The 21,700-nt window shown below is 34.7% G+C and overlaps 1 protein-coding gene across 1 annotated transcript; it reads right to left on the minus strand.

Moving 5' to 3' along the window:
• Positions 1 to 3,060: 3,060 nt before the first annotated feature.
• On the minus strand, positions 3,061 to 10,788 carry LOC142231505 (uncharacterized). The gene is made up of 2 exons (XM_075302114.1): positions 10,067 to 10,788; positions 3,061 to 3,661 (listed from the first exon to the last, which is right to left on the minus strand). The coding sequence occupies exons 1-2, from the start codon at positions 10,087 to 10,089 to the stop codon at positions 3,061 to 3,063; spliced, it is 624 nt and encodes a 207-aa protein (XP_075158229.1). The 5' UTR covers positions 10,090 to 10,788.
• Between the last annotated feature and the right edge of the window lie 10,912 nt (positions 10,789 to 21,700).

Here is a 21,700-nt window from a genome sequence, read left to right on the forward strand (position 1 = left end):
TTTTCGCTCTAGGACGCATATTTAAGGAGATATGGGCAAAAGAAGTTTTTCATATAAAAATTTAAATTTTTTTAGGTTTTGGGTGGATTTTTCAATTTCACGAATTAAAGTCCTTTTCGCTCTAGGACGCTTAGTTTAGGAGATATGGGCAAAAGAAGTTTTTCATATAAAAATTTAAATTTTTTTAGGTTTTGGGTGGATTTTTCAATTTTTCGGGTTTGGTCACGAATTAAAGTCCTTTTCGTTCTAGGACGCATATTTAAGGAGATATGGGCAAAAGAAGTTTTTCATATAAAAATTTTATTTTTTTCAGGTTTTGGGTGGATTTTTAATCCTTTGAGGGTGGTCACGAATTAAAGTCCTTTTCGCTCTAGGACGCATATTTAAGGAGATATGGGCAAAAGAAGTTTTTCATATAAAAATTTCAATTTTTTTAGGTTTTTGGGTGGATTTTTAAATTTTATGGGGGTGGTCACGAATTCAAGCCCTTTTCGCTCTAGGACGCATATTTAAGGAGATATGGGCAAAAGAAGTTTTTCATATAAAAATTTAAATTTTTTTAGGTTTTGGGTGGATTTTCAAATTTTTTGGGTGTGTTCACGAATTAAAGTCCTTTTCGCTCTAGGACGCATATTTAAGGAAATATGGGCAAAAGAAGTTTTTCATATAAAAATTTCAATTTTTTAGGTTTTGGGTGGATTTTTCAATTTTTTGGGGGTGGTCACGAATTAAAGTCCTTTTCGCTCTAGGACGCATATTTAAGGAGATATGGGCAAAAGAAGTTTTTCATATAAAAATTTCAATTTTTTTAGGTTTTGGGTGGATTTGTAAATTTTTTGCGGGTGGTCACGAATTAAAGTCCTTTTCGCTCTAGGACGCATATTTAAGGAGATATGGGCAAAAGAAGTTTTTCATATAAAAATTTTAATTTTTTTTTTTTGGTTTTGGGTGGATTTTTCAATTTTTTGGGTGTGGTCACGAATTAAAGTCCTTTTCGCTCTAGGACGCATATTTAAGGAGATATGGGCAAAAGAAGTTTTTCATATAAAAATTTCAATTTTTTTAGGTTTTGGGTGGATTTTTCAATTTTTTGGGGGTGGTCACGAATTAAAGCCCTTTTCGCTCTAGGACGCATATTTAAGGAGATATGGGCAAAAGAAGTTTTTCATATAAAAATTTCAATTTTTTTAGGTTTTGGGTGGATTTTTAAATTTTTTGCGGGTGGTCACGAATTAAAGTCCTTTTCGCTCTAGGCCGCATATTTAAGGAGATATGGGCAAAAGAAATTTTTCATATAAAAATTTTAATTTTTTTTTTGGTTTTGGGTGGATTTTTCAATTTTTTGGGGGTGGTCACGAATTAAAGTCCTTTTCGCTCTAGGACGCATATTTAAGGAGATATGGGCAAAAGAAGTTTTTCATATAAAAATTTAAATTTTTTTATGTTTTGGCTGGATTTTTCAATTTTTTGGGTGTGGTCACGAATTAAAGTCCTTTTCGGTCTAGGACGCATATTTAAGGAGATATGAGCAAAAGAAGTTTTTCATATAAAAATTTAAATTTTTTTAGGTTTTGGGTGGATTTTTCAATTTTTTGGGGGTGGTCACGAAATAAAGTCCTTTTCGCTCTAGGACGCATATTTAAGGAGATATGGGCAAAAGAAGTTTTTCATATAAAAATTTCAATTTTTTTAGGTTTTTTTGAGGTGGTCACAAATTAAAGTCCTTTTCGCTCTAGGACGCATATTTAAGGAGATATGGGCAAAAGAAGTTTTTCATATAAAAATTTAAATTTTTTTAGGTTTTGGGTGGATTTTTCAATATTTTGGGGGTGGTCACGAATTAAAGTCCTTTTCGCTCTAGGACGCATATTTAAGGAGATATGGGCAAAAGAAGTTTTTCATATAAAAATTTTAATTTTTTTAGGTTTTGGGTGGATTTTTCAATTTTTTGAGGGTGGTCACGAATTAAAGTCCTTTTCGCTCTAGGACGCATATTTAAGGAGATATGGGCAAAAGAAGTTTTTCATATAAACATTTCAATTTTTTTAGGTTTTGGGTGGATTTTTCAATTTTTTGAGGGTGGTCACGAATTAAAGTCCTTTTCGCTCTAGGACGCATATTTAAGGAGATATGGGCAACAGAAGTTTTTCATATAAAAATTTCAATTTTTTTAGGTTTTGGGTGGATTTTTCAATTTCACGAATTAAAGTCCTTTTCGCTCTAGGACGCTTAGTTTAGGAGATATGGGCATGATGAACTCTTCACCAGTTGGCTAGGAGTTCATTAAATATTGGGGTTGAAAGACGGCTCCGACAAAATAATAACCAAAGAATTCGAGTTTAATTCAAAGGTGGATTGAACCGACTTTATTGAGCTGTTAAACGCAACTAACTTAAATTAAAGCAAATGAAGATGACAATTGTTCTTACGGCGAATTCAATATAATGAAAGATATGAAGAATGAAAATTAAAGTCGGCTTTACACTAAGAAAAGTAGGTAAATGTGAAATTCAAAAATATTGACAAATTCAAATTAATTAATATGAAAAATTGATATAAAAATGATATGAAATTAAATGAAATATAAAAAAATATAAGAAATTAAATGAAATGAAATATAAAAAAATTTAAAAATTTGAAAAAAATCAAACCACTGTTGAATGTGAATTCAACATGCTCCGGGCCCGAACTGATGATGGGTTGCAGATGCATCCACTGATGACTGCGCCAAAAAGAGAGTGTTGAACTTTGATGAAGGGATAATTGTCCAAGCGCGCTGCTGAATCGTCTATTACTTTATGAACTAGGTCTCTACCGATGATGCCATGTATCGGTCCAAAATCATGTGGCATAGGATGGGCCCACATATCTCTGGTAACGCCATTCGTTTCTAACAGAAAAGGCAACATTTCGTCTTCAACTGGTGGAGGGATTTCAACTTGAAGCTTATCGACGAAAACCAAATCTTGCCACCATGTTTTCTTCTTAGTGATGATTTGGAAAACCCCAAGTGGAAGATGTTTGACCCATTTTGACCGGAAGTGGAGATGCTCGACCGACTCAAATAACACGTGTGAGTGGCGAACACCTGGGTGCCAGTGTTAAGGAAATTTTTTGGTCACCCGCAGCCAATTCACAGAGTACTACCGGTAAGATGACCTGACAGTCGGTTCCATGAGGATGGATCGCTGGCTTGTTTTCCATGGTGAAGCGACGTAATTTTGAAATTGGTGCTGTGGCAACTTCACGGACATCTTTTGCCTTTTGAACTGCCATCACTTTTCTTATTGCGATGGGATTTTGCGATGCTGGCGTTATTTGGAGTTCTTGGTTGCCGCTGATCAGTTCATAAAGCTTTGCAAGAGTACCATCGGATATCATCTGTTGAAGTTTTGCAGAGAACCGTTTTAACCCTGGTGGCGAATTGACATGGACATCTTCGTGATGGAACATTGTATGGTGTAGGCGAGAGCAAACACTGCAACGATTGCTCGAATGACAATCATCAAGTTGGTGCCAATCAGTCAGGCAGTTTAGGCATACATTCAAGTTCTTTGCCACTTCATACCGCTCTTTGGGCAACATCCAACGGAATTCTGGGCAACGTTTTAGGAGGTGGTTTTTAGAGCAAAGTTGGCATCTTCCTCGGCGTGGTGGAGCGCTGCGAAGAGAAAGAGAAAAAAAAGAAACGAAACAAAACAAACATGTACAATGAGTAATTGGGTTCTCTAAAATATGATCATCGGAAAAACAGTTTATTTGTTTTGATTCAGATTGGACTCGTGTGTTGGTAGGACACAAAGTTTTACGATTGGACGAGTTATTATTCCCGTTTGAGTTTTGATTTCCGCGACGCGCACATTGCCATCTTTACCACGAATTACTTTTGTGATTCGACCCAGTCTCCACTCTGTCGGAGGCAAGTTGTCCTCTGCAACCACTACAAAATCATTCTCTTTTAAACTGTTACGGGTGATTTTCCATTTATATCGTCTCTGGAGCTCGGTGACGTATTCTGTTTTCCATCGCTGACTAAATATATGTTGTATCATCTTCAACCGCTTCCATCGGTTTATATAAGACAAATTCTCCTTGGGAGGATCCTCGGGGGCTTCAGGATGAGCTGTGAGAGGGGCACCGCGCAAGAAGTGTCCTGGTGTCAGTGGCAAAAGTTCATCAGGGTTTTCAGACAAGGGCGATAGCGGTCTTGAATTTAGAATGGCTTCGATTCGAATCAATATGGTGTTGAACTCTTCGTACGTAAAGTTTAGATTTTTTACGATCTTCTTGAGATGAGACTTCATACTACGAACGGCTGCCTCCCATAATCCTCCCATGTGAGGGGCGTAAGGCGGAATGAAACTCCAATTGAATCCGTTAAGACCGAATTTTTCAACCAAGCAGTTCTTAGAATCTTTAAGAAACTTATTGTGCTCTTGTAGTAGCTTGTAGCTGGCACCAACGAAATTCTTTCCGTTATCGGAAAACATGGTTTTGGGTAAACCTCGGCGTCCAGTGAAGCGAGTAAAAGCTGCTAAGAAGGCATCGGAAGAGAGGTCAGAGCAGACCTCTAAGTGTACTGCACGAGTAGAAAAGCAGACAAAGACGGCCGCATATCCTTTCACAGTCTTTGCGTTACGTAAAGTTGACGTTTTTATAGTAAATGGACCAGCAAAGTCAACTCCTGAATACGTAAAAGGTAGTGAAAATGTTACCCGTTCCCGTGGTAAATCTGCCATAATTTGCTGCTGAAATTTTCTTTTAAACAAGGTACATGTTTTGCACAATCGGATGCATTTTCGAGTATGATTTCTAAGCCGTGTAATATAAAAGCCTTGTCGAATAGCTCGTAGCATTACATTATATTCTGCGTGACAAAGAACTTCATGGGTATATTTTATCAAAAGAACTGCAAACGTAGACTTTTCAGGAATGAGGATAGGATGTCGCTCATCATAAGAGAGACCAGAATACTCCAAGCGTCCTCCAACTCTCATGAGACCATTTTTATCCAAAAATGGGCATAAAGCACTAAGATTGCTTTTGCTTCGTAAAGGATTTTTATTATGAAGACACTCATATTCATTGGCGAAGTAGGTCTGTTGTGCTAGTATTATAACACGATTTCTCGTCTGGATAATTTCTGACGTCGATATATCTAGATTCTTCGGTCGAGAGTCACACTTTTGACCAATTCGAAACACATAACTCATCACTCTTAAGGCACGAATATATGATGAAAATCTGGAAATGATCGGTTCGCTGTCGGTAATGTGGAAATTAGAAACCTTTTTCGTCTCTAAATCTATTGGGTCGAAGCTACGAGGTTGTGGCCATGCTGCAATTGGTGTCTGTAGCCAATCAGGACCATTCCACCATAGCTTATCTTGTATTAATTCAAGAGGTAAGCGACCTCGTGTACCCAAATCTGCTGGATTGTCTTCTGTTCTGACATGCTTCCAGGTATGTTGATCGGTATAGTTGAGAATCTCAGAAGTACGATTTGCTACAAATGTTTTGAGTGTTTGAGGTGATTTTTGGAGCCACCCCAAAACTATAGACGAATCTGTCCATAAAAATAGTTCATATTTGTAGGAAAGCTTTTTCGTCAATGCTTTCACTAGGTTAGTGAGCAAAACTGCTCCGCACAATTCTAATTTGGGTATAGTTGTGCGTTTTATCGGTGCTACTCTGGTTTTGGCACAAAGTAAATGACTGGAAAAAATTCCCGCATTTTCGGTTCTTATGTATACAGCTCCACAATACGCTCTCTCCGAGGCATCGCAGAACCCATGGATTTGAACTTTGCTGCCTGGAGAGAAGTCAACCCATCGGGGTATTTTAAGTGTTTCTATGTGATGAAGATTTTCTCGGAATTTATTCCATTGGGCAAGAATATGTGGGGGAACAGCTTCATCCCAATTATTATTTCCTTCCCAAAGTTGTTGCATTAAAAGCTTTGCTATTATGATGATAGGACCAAGCCATCCAAGTGGGTCGTAAAGACGAGCGATCACCGATAGGATTTGACGTTTGGTAACAATTGGAGATTCGGAGATGGAAGATGTGACATAATAGAAATAATCAGATTTGGCATTCCACCTTATGCCTAAAGTTTTGGTGGTACTAGAATCCTCAAACTTTAAAAATTCTTCGTCCAGAAGATCCTCCCGGGCCACCTGCTCGAGAAGGATAGGACTGTTTGATGTGATTTTTCGAAGTGGAAATTTCGCGGAAGCTAGTGTGTTTATAAGTTGAAATTGTTTTTCCCTTGCTTCTTCCAATGTATATCCACCTGATAAAATGTCATCGACGTAAACTTCATGCTGTAATATCTTTGATGCATGGGGACTTAAATGCTCGCAATCTTTACCCAACTGTTTTAATGTCCGTATTGCGAGGAACGGCGCGCAATTAATGCCAAAAGTGACGGTGTTTAATTCGAAGGACTTAACAGCTTCCTTAGGATGAGGACGAAATAGAATCCGCTGGAAAGGGCGATCTCTTTTATGAACCTCAATCTGGCGATACATTTTCTCGATGTCACCTGTAAACACGAACTGATACTGCCGCCATCCATTGATGATTTGTACAATGTCAGATTGTAAGATCGGACCAGGGTACAATACATCATTTAATGAAAACCCACTGCTACTCTTTTTCGAACCGTTGAAAACAACTCTTACTTTGGTAGTTTTACTCTCTGGTCGAATAACCGCATGATGGGGCAAAAAGAATGAGTTTTGCTTGCTGTCTGTAGTTACGAAATATTGTATCTCTGTCATGTGATTCCTGTCAATATAATCTTGTAAAACTTGGTCATATTGCAATTTCAAATCTGGAGTTCTATCCAGAGTTCTTTCCATCCGATAATATTGGGCTAACGCTAAGTTCCTCGATGGGCCCAAAAATATATTTTGAGGATACTCTTGCCGGAAGGGTAGCCGGACAACATATCTCCCATCAGGATTCCGAAAAGTTGTTTGCTGATATAACTGTTCGCAATATTCATCGGCTTCAGACTCCATTTTAGGTGATTGAATTTCTTCCAACTCCCAAAACTTCTTGATTTGCGAGCTGAGAGCAAAATCTTCAGAATCAGAAACTAAAGTCGAGAACGTATTAACTGCTGTTGTCGGTATGGGGCCGGACAGGTACCAACCAAATTGGGATTCTCTAGCTTCTAGTCCGGTTTCCAAAAATGATCGAATGCCTTTTAAATTTATTAATGGTAAGTAGTCGCTTCCGATAATAATATCAATTTGAGCTGGTTTGAAGAAATTCGGATCTGCAAGTTTTATATTATTCATATTCGGCAAGCTTTCAATTCGAATATTTTTAGATGGCAAGAAATGTGAAAGTTTAGAAACAACGATGGCTTTTACTCGAATTTTGAAATTAGAAATTTTCGAACTCAAATTTAGATAACATTGATGACTAGAACTTCCAACAATTGTTCCTCCTAATCCTGAGATTTGAGAACGATAATTGTCAACCGGCAAAGAAAGAGTTTGCTGGATCCTCTTTGTTACGAAACTTCTTTCGGATCCCGCATCCAATAATGCCCTAACCTCAAACCTTTCACCCGCATGTTCGATATTGACAAGAGCTGTTGGTAAGATCGTAGCTGCTTCATTTTGAGTAAAATGTGATTGAACCGACGCGGTTGGCTGAGATTGGGTTTGCATATGATGTACATTCGATGATGTTGAAGGTTGTGGTTCTGGACTGCTTCCCACTTCCTGAGTCACGTGAGAAAAATTCCTTTCTTTTGATTCCATATGAAGTAAAGTATGATGCTTTTTATTACAGGTAAAACATCCTTTATTACTTGGACACTTTGATTTTATATGATTGGATGATAAACAATTTGCACATATTTTATTTCCGTATACAAATTTCATTCGATCGCTTACTGACAAAGCCTTAAACTTTTCACAAAGTCTCAAGGTATGATCTCCGCTGCACTTTTTACAACTATCTTTCTTTTTAGTGGATTCAAATTTCGTATGAAAAGTTTGAGATTTATTATTCATGTTTGGACGGCGCATGTCGGATACTGTTTCTAAAATTTCTAACCGTTTTGAGAGAAACTCATCCATCTGGCTCCAGGTTGGAAGCTTTTTATGATCCGGCAATGAATCTTCCCAAGCTCGAAGAGTTTCTTCAGGCAATTTTGTTGAACAGTGATGAATTAATATAGGGTCCCAATTCTCGGTATTTATTTGATAAGAATGAAAAATTGATAGGCTGTCATTTATACCCCGCTGAATCTGTCGAATTGCTTTTGGATTTTCACTTTGAGCAGCTGGAATTCCAAATAATACCTTCATTTGTTGATGAACTAGTATTCTCGGGTTTTCATACCTAGTTTTTAGCGCTTTCCACGCTAACTCAAAATTGCTATCTACTAAATCAAATTTCTTTACGATTTGGTAAGCTTCCCCTCTTGTTTTGTTTCGAAGATGGTAAAGCTTTTGAGCAGGTGAAATCTCCGAATGGCTTCCAAATACTCCCCAAAATAGATCCCGGAATGCGGGCCATTTCGCATATCCTCCATCAAAAGGTTGTGTATCACAAGGCGGTAGTTTTAAAGATGAAAACCCTTGGCCTACAAACGATACGTCACGTCTGCTATCTTCCAGCGATGATTGCTGTTTCGATTTTAACCCATTAATTCGCACAAGACAGTCTCTGTATTTTACGTTGGCCTCATTATATTTTTGTTTTGCCGCATCTAGAACATCTTGTTTATATTCTCCCTCATCAGCTGTCATAATCTCCTCATATATTGCTGCTAACTTTTGCCACCTTTTCTCCAGCTCGTTTTCGTCCACTTCTAGCGTCACAGAATTTGTGGCAGGAGTTGGTTTGCAGCTCTCACAAAACGAAACTACTTGTTCCAAACAGAATAAAAATCTACGACGGGACGCCATATTGATGCAAGTCGACAAATTTAAATTGCAAAATTTTTTATTTTATGGTGAAATTTACTTTAACCTTGTAAAAGATTTATTTGCAGCCCAATTAGATTCCAATTTAATGTTTTTTTTCCGTTATTTTATAATATTTATAGTGGTTTGGCGACGACGCGAAATTTATTTTTAGATATATGCGCTCAAAAATGTTATTTGTGGTTCAACAGCGATTGTTTTGAATATTAAGTTTACTAATAATTGTGGTTTAATTCTCGTATATTGTTAGGTGAAAACAAATTGGCAATTTAATTGCTTTAAATTCGAAAAAATGGCAATATTATTGTTTTCAAATTGGTTAAATAATGTTGATTTGCATGATTTAGACCGAAAAAATGGGATATTGTTCTTGTTTCAAACAATTAATGAAAAAGTTTGATAAATTTTAGTGATTTTTCTTACAATCCCTAGAAATTTTACGAAATCCCAGAAAAACACTTTAGCGAAAATCGTTAAAAATGTCCAGAAATTTAAGTCATTTTAATTTTATTTTATTTCCACTATCATCCAAAAAAAAAAAAAAAATTTTTTACGACACCCCTATTTCACGTTATGGTAGGCAATCCCTATTAAAATTTTTAAATAATGATTTATTTTTTATATTTTCGGGTATTAATGTTCATTCCCACTAAAAAAAATCTTAATCTGCCAACCCTATTTTTTGTCGAGGTAGGCAATCCCTACATGCATGTGTGTGACGTCACACTGCAGTTGATGTTGATCAAAACAAAATCGTTGGTATGTGGATCGATGGGTGGGGGTACATGTTGCCAATTAGATTATTATGTTGTTGTTGTTTATGTTGATAGTTTACCGTAGTTTTTTTTCTTTTTAACTTTCGTTGGTTTCTTAATTATTTCGATTTCAACTGAATGTTTTTAATATACGTAGGTATGTTTGTATGTATATTTATTTTAGTGCCGGCATGTAATGAATATGTTTGTATGCTTGTATACCCTTTTTAGCATAAATATTTGTTGTTAGGGACAATTTTTTAAAGAAAATTTGTAATAATTTTGGGATATGTATTCAAACAATATATTTTATATAGGTTTAGACAGTATGTAAGGAAAATAAATGGATCGACTCACCCATTATGTTGATGTTGCTGCATGTTTTTTCCCCAATTTTTTCACTATGTTGATGATATTCACATACAATTTTTTTTAAATATATATTATAAATTATGTTCAGTAATTCACAATAATAGTTTTTCTAGTCTTTCACCAAAGTTTATTAGAATTTTTATTAGTTTTTTTTTTTCACTATTTTCTACCACTTTTTACTCCACTAAAAATTTTCCGTCTGTCCGCTTTGACAATCAATCACTTTTGTCCTTTCTTCTTCGATCAATCGTTTCGCTGTATGAACTGTCACTTGAAACGGAGCTGTGTTCAGTTGGAGTGTGGTCAATTTAGCGTTTTTTCCACTTATATTTTTATTGTTCTTTATCACAACATACGGGTTTATATGATTATTTATCCACTTTTCTTTCAACTTTTTTCAGGGTTTTTGGATTTATAACTGGATTTAATATTTTTGTTGGTAGAAATGTTCACTTTTCTTTAGAATACCGTTTAATATTTCTTTATCACTGTTCTTTATTTATTCAATCGATTTTTTTAGGTTTTTTCACTTGTATTTTATTGTTGGATTTACGAACACTTAGAGATGATCATGAAATAAGAAAACCAATTACCACTGCACATACCTGATTTGATTCCTTACTCTTTTTCTCACTTGGACTTCTTGATGAGGTTTTATGATGATGATAATGATGACATCAATTTTCACTGTTGGCGCTCCTTTTCTGGTAGGATGCCCAATTTTTTGATGTTCAATATGTAAAGCACAATCAATCGTTGCAACGATATTTGTTATTGTTTTTAATATGCTTTTCACAGTTTTTGATTCGTCTTTATATGATGGTGTTTTCACTGGTAGAAAGTTTTTGAAAATTTGACGATTTCAAAAACCCACTGGTACACATCTAGTCCTATTCTTTAATAGGATGTTTTTTCGAAGGACCATATGATGAACTCTTCACCAGTTGGCTAGGAGTTCATTAAATATTGGGGTTGAAAGACGGCTCCGACAAAATAATAACCAAAGAATTCGAGTTTAATTCAAAGGTGGATTGAACCGACTTTATTGAGCTGTTAAACGCAACTAACTTAAATTAAAGCAAATGAAGATGACAATTGTTCTTACGGCGAATTCAATATAATGAAAGATATGAAGAACGAAAATTAAAGTCGGCTTTACACTAAGAAAAGTAGGTAAATGTGAAATTCAAAAATATTGACAAATTCAAATTAATTAATATGAAAAATTGATATAAAAATGATATGAAATTAAATGAAATATAAAAAAATATAAGAAATTAAATGAAATGAAATATAAAAAAATTTAAAAATTTGAAAAAAAACAAACCACTGTTGAATGTGAATTCAACAGGGCAAAAGAAGTTTTTCATATAAAAATTTCAATTTTTTTAGGTTTTGGGTGGATTTTTCAATTTTTCCGGTTTGGTCACGAATTAAAGTCCTTTTCGTTCTAGGACGCATATTTAAGGAGATATGGGCAAAAGAAGTTTTTCATATAAAAATTATATTTTTTTCAGGTTTTGGGTGGATTTTTAATCTTTTGAGGGTGGTCACGAATTAAAGTCCTTTTCGCTCTAGGACGCATATTTAAGGAGATATGGGCAAAAGAAGTTTTTCATATAAAAATTTTAATTTTTTTAGGTTTTTTTGAGGGTGGACACGAATTAAAGTCCTTTTCGCTCTAGGACGCATATTTAAGGAGATATGGGCAAAAGAAGTTTTTCATATAAAAATTTAAATTTTTTTAGGTTTTGGGTGGATTTTTCAATATTTTGGGGGTGGTCACGAATTAAAGTCCTTTTCGCTCTAGGACGCATATTTAAGGAGATATGGGCAAAAGAAGTTTTTCATATAAAAATTTAAATTTTTTTAGGTTTTGGGTGGATTTTTCAATTTCACGAATTAAAGTCCTTTTCGCTCTAGGACGCTTAGTTTAGGAGATATGGGCAAAAGAAGTTTTTCATATAAAAATTTCAATTTTTTTAGGTTTTGGGTGGATTTTTCAATTTTTCGGGTTTGGTCACGAATTAAAGTCCTTTTCGTTCTAGGACGCATATTTAAGGAGATATGGGCAAAAGAAGTTTTTCATATAAAAATTTTATTTTTTTCAGGTTTTGGGTGGATTTTTAATCCTTTGAGGGTGGTCACGAATTAAAGTCCTTTTCGCTCTAGGACGCATATTTAAGGAGATATGGGCAAAAGAAGTTTTTCATATAAAAATTTCAATTTTTTTAGGTTTTTGGGTGGATTTTTAAATTTTATGGGGGTGGTCACGAATTCAAGCCCTTTTCGCTCTAGGACGCATATTTAAGGAGATATGGGCAAAAGAAGTTTTTCATATAAAAATTTAAAATTTTTTAGGTTTTGGGTGGATTTTCAAATTTTTTGGGTGTGTTCACGAATTAAAGTCCTTTTCGCTCTAGGACGCATATTTAAGGAAATATGGGCAAAAGAAGTTTTTCATATAAAAATTTCAATTTTTTAGGTTTTGGGTGGATTTTTCAATTTTTTGGGGGTGGTCACGAATTAAAGTCCTTTTCGCTCTAGGACGCATATTTAAGGAGATATGGGCAAAAGAAGTTTTTCATATAAAAATTTCAATTTTTTTAGGTTTTGGGTGGATTTGTAAATTTTTTGCGGGTGGTCACGAATTAAAGTCCTTTTCGCTCTAGGGCGCATATTTAAGGAGATATGGGCAAAAGAAGTTTTTCATATAAAAATTTTAATTTTTTTTTTTTGGTTTTGGGTGGATTTTTCAATATTTTGGGTGTGGTCACGAATTAAAGTCCTTTTCGCTCTAGGACGCATATTTAAGGAGATATGGGCAAAAGAAGTTTTTCATATAAAAATTTCAATTTTTTTAGGTTTTGGGTGGATTTTTCAATTTTTTGGGGGTGGTCACGAATTAAAGCCCTTTTCGCTCTAGGACGCATATTTAAGGAGATATGGGCAAAAGAAGTTTTTCATATAAAAATTTCAATTTTTTTAGGTTTTGGGTGGATTTTTAAATTTTTTGCGGGTGGTCACGAATTAAAGTCCTTTTCGCTCTAGGCCGCATATTTAAGGAGATATGGGCAAAAGAAATTTTTCATATAAAAATTTTAATTTTTTTTTGGTTTTGGGTGGATTTTTCAATTTTTTGGGGGTGGTCACGAATTAAAGTCCTTTTCGCTCTAGGACGCATATTTAAGGAGATATGGGCAAAAGAAGTTTTTCATATAAAAATTTAAATTTTTTTATGTTTTGGCTGGATTTTTCAATTTTTTGGGGGTGGTCACGAAATAAAGTCCTTTTCGCTCTAGGACGCATATTTAAGGAGATATGGGCAAAAGAAGTTTTTCATATAAAAATTTCAATTTTTTTAGGTTTTTTTGAGGGTGGTCACAAATTAAAGTCCTTTTCGCTCTAGGACGCATATTTAAGGAGATATGGGCAAAAGAAGTTTTTCATATAAAAATTTAAATTTTTTTAGGTTTTGGGTGGATTTTTCAATATTTTGGGGGTGGTCACGAATTAAAGTCCTTTTCGCCCTAGGACGCATATTTAAGGAGATATGGGCAAAAGAAGTTTTTCATATAAAAATTTTAATTTTTTTAGGTTTTGGGTGGATTTTTCAATTTTTTGAGGGTGGTCACGAATTAAAGTCCTTTTCGCTCTAGGACGCATATTTAAGGAGATATGGGCAAAAGAAGTTTTTCATATAAACATTTCAATTTTTTTAGGTTTTGGGTGGATTTTTCAATTTTTTGAGGGTGGTCACGAATTAAAGTCCTTTTCGCTCTAGGACGCATATTTAAGGAGATATGGGCAACAGAAGTTTTTCATATAAAAATTTCAATTTTTTTAGGTTTTGGGTGGATTTTTCAATTTCACGAATTAAAGTCCTTTTCGCTCTAGGACGCTTAGTTTAGGAGATATGGGCAAAAGAAGTTTTTCATATAAAAATTTAAATTTTTTTAGGTTTTGGGTGGATTTTTCAATTTTTCCGGTTTGGTCACGAATTAAAGTCCTTTTCGTTCTAGGACGCATATTTAAGGAGATATGGGCAAAAGAAGTTTTTCATATAAAAATTATATTTTTTTCAGGTTTTGGGTGGATTTTTAATCTTTTGAGGGTGGTCACGAATTAAAGTCCTTTTCGCTCTAGGACGCATATTTAAGGAGATATGGGCAAAAGAAGTTTTTCATATAAAAATTTTAATTTTTTTTTTTTGGTTTTGGGTGGATTTTTCAATTTTTTGGGTGTGGTCACGAATTAAAGTCCTTTTCGCTCTAGGACGCATATTTAAGGAGATATGGGCAAAAGAAGTTTTTCATATAAAAATTTCAATTTTTTTAGGTTTTGGGTGGATTTTTCAATTTTTTTGGGGTGGTCACGAATTAAAGCCCTTTTCGCTCTAGGACGCATATTTAAGGAGATATGGGCAAAAGAAGTTTTTCATATAAAAATTTCAATTTTTTTAGGTTTTGGGTGGATTTTTAAATTTTTTGCGGGTGGTCACGAATTAAAGTCCTTTTCGCTCTAGGCCGCATATTTAAGGAGATATGGGCAAAAGAAATTTTTCATATAAAAATTTTAATTTTTTTTTTTTGGTTTTGGGTGGATTTTTCAATTTTTTGGGGGTGGTCACGAATTAAAGTCCTTTTCGCTCTAGGACGCATATTTAAGGAGATATGGGCAAAAGAAGTTTTTCATATAAAAATTTAAATTTTTTTAGGTTTTGGCTGGATTTTTCAATTTTTTGGGGGTGGTCACGAATTAAAGTCCTTTTCGCTCTAGGACGCATATTTAAGGAGATATGGGCAAAAGAAGTTTTTTATATAAAAATTTCAATTTTTTTAGGTTTTTTTGAGGGTGGTCACAAATTAAAGTCCTTTTCGCTCTAGGACGCATATTTAAGGAGATTTGTGCAAAAGAAGTTTTTCATATAAAAATTTAAATTTTTTTAGGTTTTGGGTGGATTTTTCAATTTTTTGGGTGTGGTCACGAATTAAAGTCCTTTTCGCTCTAGGACGCATATTTAAGGAGATATGGGCAAAAGAAGTTTTTCATATAAAAATTTCAATTTTTTTAGGTTTTGGGTGGATTTTTCAATTTTTTGGGGGTGGTCACGAATTAAAGTCCTTTTCGCTCTAGGACGCATATTTAAGGAGATATGAGCAAAAGAAGTTTTTCATATAAAAATGTCAATTTTTTTAGGTTTTGTGTGGATTTTTCAATTTTTTTGGGTGTGGTCACGAATTAAAGTCCTTTTCGCTCTAGGACGCATATTTAAGGAGATATGGGCAAAAGAAGTTTTTCATATAAAAATTTAAATTTTTTTAGGTTTTGGGTGGATTTTTCAATATTTTGGGGGTGGTCACGAATTAAAGTCCTTTTCGCTCTAGGACGCATATTTAAGGAGATATGGGCAAAAGAAGTTTTTCATATAAAAATTTTAATTTTTTTAGGTTTTGGGTGGATTTTTCAATTTTTTGAGGGTGGTCACGAATTAAAGTCCTTTTCGCTCTAGGACGCATATTTAAGGAGATATGGGCAAAAGAAGTTTTTCATATAAACATTTCAATTTTTTTAGGTTTTGGGTGGATTTTTCAATTTTTTGGGGGTGGTCACGAATTAAAGTCCTTTTCGCTCTAGGACGCATATTTAAGGAGATATGGGCAACAGAAGTTTTTCATATAAAAATTTCAATTTTTTTAGGTTTTGGGTGGATTTTTCAATTTCACGAATTAAAGTCCTTTTCGCTCTAGGACGCTTAGTTTAGGTGATATGGGCAAAAGAAGTTTTTCATATAAAAATTTCAATTTTTTTAGGTTTTGGGTGGATTTTTCAATTTTTCCGGTTTGGTCACGAATTAAAGTCCTTTTCGTTCTAGGACGCATATTTAAGGAGATATGGGCAAAAGAAGTTTTTCATATAAAAATTATATTTTTTTCAGGTTTTGGGTGGATTTTTAATCTTTTGAGGGTGGTCACGAATTAAAGTCCTCTTCGCTCTAGGACGCATATTTAAGGAGATATGGGCAAAAGAAGTTTTTCATATAAAAATTTCAATTTTTTTAGGTTTTTGGGTGGATTTTTAAATTTTATGGGGGTGGTCACGAATTCAAGTCCTTTTCGCTCTAGGACGCATATTTAAGGAGATATGGGCAAAAGAAGTTTTTCATATAAAAATTTAAATTTTTTTAGGTTTTGGGTGGATTTTTCAATTTTTCGGGTGTGGTCACGAATTAAAGTCCTTTTCGCTCTAGGACGCATATTTAAGGAGATATGGGCAAAAGAAGTTTTTCATATAAAAATTTCAATTTTTTTAGGTTTTGGGTGGATTTTTAAATTTTTTGCGGGTGGTCACGAATTAAAGTCCTTTTCGCTCTAGGACGCATATTTAAGGAGATATGGGCAAAAGAAGTTTTTCATATAAAAATTTTAATTTTTTTTTTTGGTTTTGGGTGGATTTTTCAATTTTTTGGGTGTGGTCACGAATTAAAGTCCTTTTCGCTCTAGGACGCATATTTAAGGAGATATGGGCAAAAGAAGTTTTTCATATAAAAATTTCAATTTTTTTAGGTTTTGGGTGGATTTTTCAATTTTTTGGGGGTGGTCACGAATTAAAGCCCTTTTCGCTCTAGGACGCTTAGTTTAGGAGATATGGGCAAAAGAAATTTTTCGTGTAAAAATTTAAATTTTTTTAGGTTTTGGGTGGATTTTTCAATTTTTGGGGTGTGGTCACGAAGTAAAGTCCTTTTCGCTCTAGGCCGCATATTTAAGGAGATATGGGCAAAAGAAATTTTTCATATAAAAATTAAAATTTTTTTTTTTTGGTTTTGGGTGGATTTTTCAATTTTTTGGAGGTGGTCACGAATTAAAGTCCTTTTCGCTCTAGGACGCATATTTAAGGAGATATGGGCAAAAGAAGTTTTTCATATAAAAATTTAAATTTTTTTATGTTTTGGCTGGATTTTTCAATTTTTTGGGTGTGGTCACGAATTAAAGTCCTTTTCGGTCTAGGACGCATATTTAAGGATTTTCAATATTTTGGGGGTGGTCACGAATTAAAGTCCTTTTCGCTCTAGGACGCATATTTATGGAGATATGGGCAAAAGAAGTTTTTCATATAAAAATTTTAATTTTTTTAGGTTTTGGGTGGATTTTTCAATTTTTTGAGGGTGGTCACGAATTAAAGTCCTTTTCGCTCTAGGACGCATATTTAAGGAGATATGGGCAAAAGAAGTTTTTCATATAAACATTTCAATTTTTTTAGGTTTTGGGTGGATTTTTCAATTCTTTGGGGGTGGTCACGAATTAAAGTCCTTTTCGCTCTAGGACGCATATTTAAGGAGATATGGGCAACAGAAGTTTTTCATATAAAAATTTCAATTTTTTTAGGTTTTGGGTGGATTTTTCAATTTCACGAATTAAAGTCCTTTTCGCTCTAGGACGCTTAGTTTAGGAGATATGGGCAAAAGAAGTTTTTGTAGGATTTTTCCTTTATTTAGTATTCCACGCAGCAGAAAAATGCGTGACTCCAAAAATTCCCAAATAAAATTGCCGTGGTGTACAAATTAAATAAACGTTTATTGGTAACACAAAAAAAAGAAGAAAAAAAAACATTTGAAAACTTCAAACACAGAAAATAATTTTTCAACCAAAAAATGCAAAGATTGCTGTGACTAAAAAATTAACAATATAACAAAGTATTTGAATTGAAGAGTACTAAATTACAACAATCGCCCCCTCAAGTCAAATGCTTTCCAAAAAAAAAAACTACATATCAATATTTAAAAGTTTACAATTATGGAGGTGAAGTTGCTTGCCCAATATTTTAGTGAAGATATCAGCTGCGTTTTCGTTAGTAGGAATATATTTGATATCAATTTTATGGTCATCATATTTTTCACGTACGTAATGATATCGAATGTCTATATGTTTGCTTTTCTTCTGAACAGTTGGATTCTTGACTAAAAATTGAGCGCCCTGGTTATCGCAAAGAATTGTAGTTGGATCTTCCAAATAGATCTTGAAACCAAGCTCATTAATTAACTCTCGATGGAAACAAACTTCTTTTGTGGCTTGGCAAAGGGCAATATATTCAGCTTCCATCGTGCTTAAGGCTACCACTGATTGCTTACGTGATTCCCAAGCGACGGGACCATTCCCCATAAATAAAACAAAACCTGAGTAGGACCTTCGATCATTCAAGTCAGATCCCCAATCAGCGTCTGCAAAGCAATTTAGACATCCAGAATTTGCTTTAAATGTTATTCTTCCATCTGGGTATTTTTTCAAATATCTTAGGACATGTTTTGCTACTTGGAAATGCTCCTTGTGTGGATGAGAATTAAATTGACATAGTCTTGAAACAACATGCATAAGATCAGGTCTTGAAATTATTGCCAAATACATTAAAGCACCAGTCAGACTTTGGTATGTATGGGAATCTAAATCTTCGCATTTCTTATCACATTTTACCAAAACTGCACCACTAGGCCAGGGGGTACTTGCTGGATTACACTCTTCCATTCCCCAACGTTTCAGTATCTCTTTACAGTATTTTTTCTGGTGAATTGTTATATCACCTTTTTGACCATCGCGTTCTACTTCCATGCCTAAATAAAATTTCACAGGACCACGATCAATAGCCTTGACGTACTTGTTCAAATTCGTCACGATTTCATACATTTCCGTCTCGTATGAACATGCTATTAACATATCGTCGACATACAATGCGATTAAAGTAATCGTACTTTTTTCTCTTTTGACATACACGCATGTATCTGATTTGCATCTTTTGAAATTCATCTTCAACAAAATATCATTGACCTTTTTATTCCACTCTCGACCTGCTTGTTTCAAGCCATATAAGGATTTTTTTAATTTACATACCTGGCTTGTATTATTATCAAACATAGGAGGCTGCAACATGTATACTTCTTCATGCAAATCTCCATTTAAATATGCCGCTTCTATATCGATGTGATTAACCAACAATCTGTGTTGAGCTGCTAAAGATAAGAATAATCTTATCACAGAATGTCTAACAACGAGAGCAAAAGTTTCTTTATAATCCACGTTATACTTCTGGGAGCACCCATGCGCCACAAGCCTGGCCTTGTACTTTTCAACAGAACCATCAGGATTGCGTTTCAAGGCAAATACCCATTTGCACCCAATCACATTCTTTCCTTTAGGCCGATCCACGAGAGTCTAAGTTTGGTTTTTTATCAAAGATTCGTATTCCTTTATCATTGCCTCATTCCATTTGCTGGAATTCTCGGAATTCAGAGCTTCTGCAATAGTTTGGGGATTCTCTATTATTGAATTTAACATTTCCACATTTTCGACTAATCTTGGTCTCAGAACTCGATCGGATTTTTGTATTTTATATTTGTGTTTCCTCTTATTATCAACCACGATCGTTTCATCCAATTCGGAACCATCATCTACTTCTATCTGGTCTGTAGAATCTACATTTTCTTCCATTGAAACATCATTAGAAGAGGATAAATCAGGTGGAAATGCTTCTACCTGAGCGTTATTACTTTCTTGATTTTCTTCAAAATTTGACTGCTTCAAAATTTCTGTACAAAACAATTCAGATTTATCTGACTCACCAGATATATTTTCAAAGGACTCTTCATAAAACAATACATCCTTAGCAATTTGAATCTTTCTTGATTCGGTATCCCAAAAGCGATATCCTTTTGTTGTAGTAGAATAACCAACAAACTTCATCTTGATTCCTTTAGGCATAAATTTTCTTCCCTTAGATTTGGGACCCTTACGTAAAACAATAGCATCGCAGCCAAATGTTTTGAAATGGGACACTGACGGTTTTCTTCCATTCCATTTCTCATATGGTGTACACTCACCTAAAACTTTGGTCGGAGCTCTATTTCTTATATAAGCGGCTGTATTTATTGCCTCACCCCAGAAAGTTTGTGGTAAACCAGACGATTCCAACATGCACCTAGCCATTTCCACTAGCGTTCTATTCGCCCTTTCGGCCACTCCATTTTGTTGAGGAGTATAACAAACAGTTGTCTGGTGAACTATACCTTTCTTTGCAAAGAAATGTTGAAAATTCGCATTAACAAATTCCATGCCGTTGTCGCTCCGAACAACCTTTATCTGACGGCCTGTCTGCTTCTCCGCGGTCGCAGTAAAATTTTCGAAGGCTTCAAAAGCTTCAGATTTTTTTCTTAAGAAATATACAGATGTAAAACGAGAAAAATCATCTATGATGGTCATGAAGTAAAAAGACCCACCAATCGAACGAACATCCATAGGCCCGCATATGTCCATATGCAACAATTCGAGTATATCGTTGGTTTGTATACTGCGTTTAGTTTTACAGGGTTTTGCAGAAATTTTGCAAATTCCACATGTTACACAATCTATACTATCTGGAACCTTCAAGTCTAATCCCGAAACCATGTTCTTTGACGCTAATTTGCCCATGTCATTCACATTTATGTGACCGAATCTCTTATGCCATTTTTGAGCTATTGCTGTATTATTAGCCACATTTACAGTCTGGACCACATCCATTTTTAATTCAGCAATAAACATGTCGTCCATCAATTTTGCCTTCAAAATTGCAAAACCATTCGCACTTTTCATTTCAGCTCCATTTCCGTTAAAAATCACGGAATGGCCAGCATTGATAATCTTTGTAATTGATAAGAAATTGGAATGAAGTTTTGGTACATACCATACATTTCGCAATGTTAATGTTGTTGTAGAAGTCTGCAATTTTATATCTCCAATTCCTTCAGCAAATATGTTCTCCCCTGATGCCAATATGATTTGCTGTCTTGATTCTGTCAATGATAAGAAAAACTCTTTATTCCGACACATATGCGATGTTGCCCCACTATCCAGAATCCACGATGTAGCAATATTTGACCGATTATTAAATAATGAGCACGCAAAGTCATTCTTTTTCTTTTCAACGTCTCCACTCTTACACTGAGATCTTATGTGTCCCAGTTTACCACACCGGAAACATTTCATATTTGCTAAAGATGATTTTTTCTCATTGGAATTATTTCTTGACTGCCATCCGCTTTTTTGATTATTCCCATGGTTTGAATCCTTGTAATGATTTGATTTACCTTTCTTGAAGTTTGCGGCGAAAACGGTCTCTCCATTGTGTATATTTTTATCATCTTGACGGTTCTCTTCTTCCAAAATTTTCGAAATTAAATTATCATATGTGGGCAACTTGTCTCTGCTTTCAATAGCAATTACAAAACCTTCCATTTCATCAGGAAGACTGCAGAGCAACAGAATGGTCAATAGATCATCATTTAGTGTAATGCCAATCTCCTTAAGTTCATCAATAGTGGAACAAAACTCATTTATTTGCACTGAAAATTTCTCACCATGCCTGAACTTGAACCGAACCAATTTCTTGAATAGCTTTACCTTTCTAGATGCTGTGTCTGCCTTGTATAACGAATTAAGGATATCCCATGCTTCTTTGCCAGTCGCACAATTCTTGATGTGAATTAATTCGCTCGCCTTTACTGAAAGAGTTATCGTCGCTAATGCCTTTTTGTCATTGTTTGTCCAAATTGCCCTTGCAGCAACATCCACGGGACATTCGGTTTCAATTGTA

This window comes from Haematobia irritans, chromosome 1 (genome assembly GCF_050003625.1).
Source record: "Haematobia irritans isolate KBUSLIRL chromosome 1, ASM5000362v1, whole genome shotgun sequence".
Classification (NCBI taxonomy): Eukaryota; Metazoa; Arthropoda; class Insecta; order Diptera; family Muscidae; genus Haematobia; species Haematobia irritans.

Coding starts and splice junctions, on each gene's coding strand:
- LOC142231505 (XM_075302114.1), bottom strand. CDS start 10,089: ATGCAGCAACATCAACATAATGG. Junction 3,662..10,066: donor CAGCAACATCAACATAATGG/GTGAGTCGATCC, acceptor TTCTCTTCGCAG/CGCTCCACCACGCCGAGGAA.